Source organism: Sceloporus undulatus, chromosome 4 (assembly GCF_019175285.1).
Source record: "Sceloporus undulatus isolate JIND9_A2432 ecotype Alabama chromosome 4, SceUnd_v1.1, whole genome shotgun sequence".
Taxonomy (NCBI): Eukaryota; Metazoa; Chordata; class Lepidosauria; order Squamata; family Phrynosomatidae; genus Sceloporus; species Sceloporus undulatus.
Genome location: NC_056525.1, coordinates 224,433,061 through 224,437,819, shown reverse-complemented (window position 1 = coordinate 224,437,819; position 4,759 = coordinate 224,433,061). Strand labels below are relative to the sequence as shown.

The following is a 4,759-nucleotide window of genomic DNA, read 5'->3' as shown; positions in this document are numbered from 1 at the left end:
GTAACAGTAATGTGTGACTGTGCGTTCAGTTTGTGTCAATGTGACAAAACAAAAATGTGTCTTAAGTTTCTGGAGAAGCATTATTCTTTCTACAGTTACAACCCTAGCATTTTAGGAACCATATATGAAATCTGAGGGGAGAAATTCAGACCTTTCTGGTCAAATCAGCTCATTCACATTCTCAGTGCGATGAAAGAGAAAGTCCTATTTCTTTTTTTAAAACAAAGAAGTTGTTAAAATGCCATTTAAAGGGCCCCGTGAAGCTGCCTTTGAATAGAGCCTTAAGATACAGCCTGTTCCAATGAAAGTTATTAGGATACCCCCTTTGTCTTTAAAAAGAACAGCTCTTATCCTTTGGAAGAAGCGCCTGGCAAAAGGAAAGAAGGGGGGAAAGAAAAGAAAACTATAACGCTCCGAAAACTTTAGGAAGTTGCCATCGCAAGGGAATGCGACCGAATTGGCCCGACTTTAGAAGGGGAAGGAAAGACAAAAAGCATCCTTATCCGTCCACTAACTCCACCTCCTCTCTTATTTTTATCCCTAGCCAGAACTTGGGATGGATATGTGGATCCCCTGAGAGATCCCTAAAGATCCCTGCCTGCGACCCTTTGTAAATTTTGGGAAAGCGATGGACTCCTTGGAAAGAGTTTGCACAGCTTTGCTGCGCTTTGCCAAAAAAAGAAAAGGGGTTTCAGGGCAAGAGGGAGCAGAGGTCCTCTTTTTCTAGGTCATTGTCCAGGAGGGATTCCAAGAAGCCCTGCCTTTTGAGCCTGCTGCATCCACACTGGAGAGATAACCCGGTTTGGCACCGCTTTAACTCTTTATTTAGCTCTTTGCTATGGAATTCTGGGAGTTGGAGTTTGTTGTGGGGCCCAGAGGGTTATTTCTCCAGTGTGGATGCTCCCCCATTCATTCCCTCTGAAGTTGAAGACCAGCTTTTCCTAAGAGGAGCAGAAAGGAGGAAGAAGAGGAAGAGGTGGTGGTTTTGATTGTGTGCCCCCCCTAAAACACACACACACACTTCACAAATGCAATCACCTCCAAGCAAGGATGCCTTTATGGGACCAACCCAAATGCACACTGACATGCTGCAAGCTTTCGCAGTCACACTGGCTTCTTCCTCAGCCGAACAGGAGACAAAATGCACACGTCTTTCCTCTTCTTCTTCTTCTTAAGTAGTTAGGAAATAGGGATGATAGGAAGAGGAGAGGCAGTTTTGTTTGCCCCCCCCAAAAAAAAAAACCACACAAACACACAAGAGATGCACACTTTTCCCCTTCTTCTTCTTCTTAAGTTGGAAGGAAAGAGAAAGAGAAGGAGAAGACGTCTAAAACCTATTCAGTACTGTATTACTTTCTTATTTGAGGAGAAGAAGGGAAGGCAGTTTTGCTTGCACCCCCCAAACACACACACACAAAAGAGAGGCATCATTTCTCTTCTTGTTGTTGTTAAGTGGTTAGGAAATAGGGATAGAAGAAGAAGAGGCAGTTTTACTTGCCCCCCCCAAAACACACACACACCAGAGATACACAAACAAACACCTTTCTTCTTCTTAAGTGGGAAGGAAATAGGGACAGAAAGAGAAAGAGGACAGGCAGTTTTGCTTGTCCCCACCCCACCCCAAAAAAGAAAAAAAGCACAGAGACACAACACACACACACAGCTTTCCCTTTCTTTTTCTTCTTCTTAAGTAGAGAGGAAAGAGAGGTAGAAGGGAGAAAAAAGAGAGGTAGTTTTGTTTGTATCCCCCCCAAAAAGCACACAACACACACACATATATACACAAAGCAAACACACACACACCTTTCCCCTTCTTCTTCTTCCTCCTAAGGGGAAAGGAAATGGGGACAGAAAGAGAAGAAGGGGCAGGCAGTTTGGCTTGTCCCACCCAAAAACACAACACATACATACACAAGAGTCACACAACCTCACACCTTTCTTCTTAAGTGGGGAGGAAACACCCTCCAAGAACAACAACAACAACGAGGAGGAGGAGGAGGAGTTGAAGGAGGATCGAATCCAAACTCGGACGTTGAGCTATTGCTACTTTCACCAGCCCTGTATGGCTATATACATACATACATACATACATACATACATATATATACACACACACACACACACATATATATATATATATATACAATGTCTCTGTTTAAAATATATAGATACAGTGTCTACATTTGCAAATAAATACAATGCATGCATTGCTATTAAAATATATAGCTATAGTGTCTACATTTGCAAATAAGTACAATGTATGAATTGCTACTATTTGAGAGAGAAAATGAATCAACACACCCCAGCTCCCTTTGGAATAAAAAGCCCATCATCCCCTGGAGGTGTAAAATGTGTGTGGGGGGGTACTTACGTTTAATCTGCCGGGGCTTGCTCTGTTTCCTTCGGGACATTGCTGGTTGCCCGGGATGAAGCAGCAGCAGCAGGAGGAAGAGGCAGAGGAGGAGGCTGCTGCTTCTGCTGCTGCTGCTGCTTTGGCTTCTGGTTCCTTGGCGCTGGCGATGCTGGGGCTGATCGTCTTGTTTCAGGTGCACTGGGAGTGTGGAAAGGGGGGGGGGGGTAAGGTAAGTAGGAGGCAGGAAGAGAGAGAGAGAGAGAGAGAGATGGAAGAAGGAGGGAGGAAGAGGAAAAGAAAGAGCACCAGGGAGGGAAGGGAGCAAACGAGTCAACGTGCCCACGAGGGGAGATGACAGGAAAAGGAGGGAAGGAAGGAAAAGAGGGAGAGAGAGAGAGAGGAAGGAGGGTAGGAGGAAGAGGGGAAATTGGGGATCTGTTGTGTTGGTGTTGTGGGAGGGGGAGAGTTGATGGAGTGAGGGAGAAAGTGCAAAATGAAGGTGGGAGGGAAGACGGGGAGGGAGGGAGGGACCAAAGAGAGAGGGGGACACTGGAGTGTGTCTGTGCCTTGGGAGGGGAGAGTTACAAGGAGTGAGGGAGAAAGTGCAAAAAGTGAAGGAGGGAGGGACAAAAGAGAAGAAAATTCGTGTGAGCCTGGGAAGAGGGAGCGTGGAAGGAGTGAGGGAGAAAGTGTAAAATGAAGGAGAGAGGGAAGGAGGGAGGGAGCGACAAAAGAGGGGGGATCGGAGTATGTGTCTTGGGAGGGGGAGTTGAAGGAGTGAGAGAGAAAGTGCAAAAAGTGAAGGAGGGAGGGACAAAAGAGAGAGGGGAGTGTTGTGAGAGAGTGAGGGAGAAAGTGAAAAATGATGGAGGGAAAGAGGGAAGGAGGGATGGACCAAAGAGCGTGTGTGCCTTGGGAGGGGAGAGTTGAAGGAGTGAGGGAGAAAGTGCCAAAAAATGAAGGAGGGAGGGACCAAATAGAAGAGGGAATGTCGAGGTGTGCCTTGTGTGTGTGTCTTGTGGGAGAGGGAGAGTTAAGAGAGGGAGGAAGAAAGTGCAAAAGCAAGGAGGGAGAGAAGGAAATAGAAGAGTGGGAATGGGTGTGTGTGGTGGGAGGGGGGAAGGAGGGAGAAGGTGCAAAAATGAAGGAAGGAGGGAGAAAATAGAAGAGGGGAAATTGAAGTGTGTGAGTTGTAGGAGGGGAGAGGTGAAAGACTGAGGGAGAAAGAAAAAAGAAGGGAAGGAGCGGGGAAGAGAGGGAAAATTGGAGTGTGTGTGTTTTGTAAAAGGGGTGAGAGAGAGGGGGAAAGTGCAAAATAAAAAGATGTAAGGAAGAAGGGAGGGAGGGACAGAAAAAGGAAAAATGGCGTGTGTGTTTGTGTGTGTGTGTGTGTTGGGAGGGGAGAGTTGAGAGAGAGGGGGAAAGTGCAAAAAATGAAGAAGGGAGGGCAGGAGGGACAAAAGAGAGAGGGAAAATTGGGGTTTGTGTGTCTTGGGAGGGGGAGAGTTGAGAGAGGGAGGGGGAAAGTGCAAAAGAATAAAGGAGGGAGGAAGAAAAAGGAGAGGGGGGTTGGTGTGCGTGTGTAGGTTGTGGGAAGGAGAAAGTGCAAAAAAAATAAACAAATAAAGGAGTGAGGGAAGGAAGAAGGGAGAAAAAAGAGAGTGGCAAGAGGGAGGAGGAGGCAGGAGAGGAGAGCATGCTTCCTCTCCTCTCCTCTCTTCTCCTCTCTTCTCCCTCTTTCTCCTCTCCTTTCCTCTCTTCTCCCTCTTTCTCCTCTCTGCCTGCCTTCTTTTCTCTCTTTCTGTGGTGCCTTCACTAGCGCTGGCACCACTGTCGATCTTCCTCAGACTGAGGGGAAAAGAGAGATAGAGGAAAAGGCTATAAAGAGAGTGGGTCAGACTTTATTCCCTCACCATCCACTTTTTGGGCCCTGTCTAGTCCAGCGTCCTCTTTCCCACAGAGGCCCAGCCCACAACAAGCTCCAACTCCCAGAATTTCATAGCCTTGAGCCAGAAAGAGTTAAAGTGGTGCCAAACTGGGTTATTTCTCCAGTGTGGATGCCACCTCAGTTTGGTCCTTCGGGCAAGCAAATGGCTGCCCTCATGAGTGACTCTCCTGCCAGAGTCTTGAGGAAAATAGATTTTCCTTCAGAGTTGCGTCCTGGTTGTTTAAATACAATGGGCTAGAGACCCAGACCTAGCTATCCACTTCAGGGTGTTCACTGTGACTGACAACACACGGGACAGCAGTTCGTCGGTCCTAACAGCAACAAAATAAGTGAAAGTATAATTGTACAATCCATTCATTCAAGATGTGGAGCTGGAGAAGAGTGCTGAGGATCCCATGGACAGCCAAAAAGACAAACAAATGGGTCCTCAAACAAATTAAGCCCAAACTTTCCATTGA

General features: G+C 46.8%; 1 protein-coding gene across 1 annotated transcript in view; it reads right to left on the bottom strand.

Annotated features, from left to right (window-relative positions):
• ZFPM2 (zinc finger protein, FOG family member 2) overlaps positions 1-3,072 on the bottom strand; it is a 432,038-nt gene extending 428,966 nt beyond the window's left edge. The window contains exon 1 of the mRNA XM_042464632.1: positions 2,372-3,072. Coding sequence (XP_042320566.1) covers positions 2,372-2,411 — 40 coding nt within the window. The 5' untranslated portion in view covers positions 2,412-3,072. The remainder of the gene's footprint in view (positions 1-2,371) is intronic.
• Positions 3,073-4,759: the final 1,687 nt, after the last annotated feature.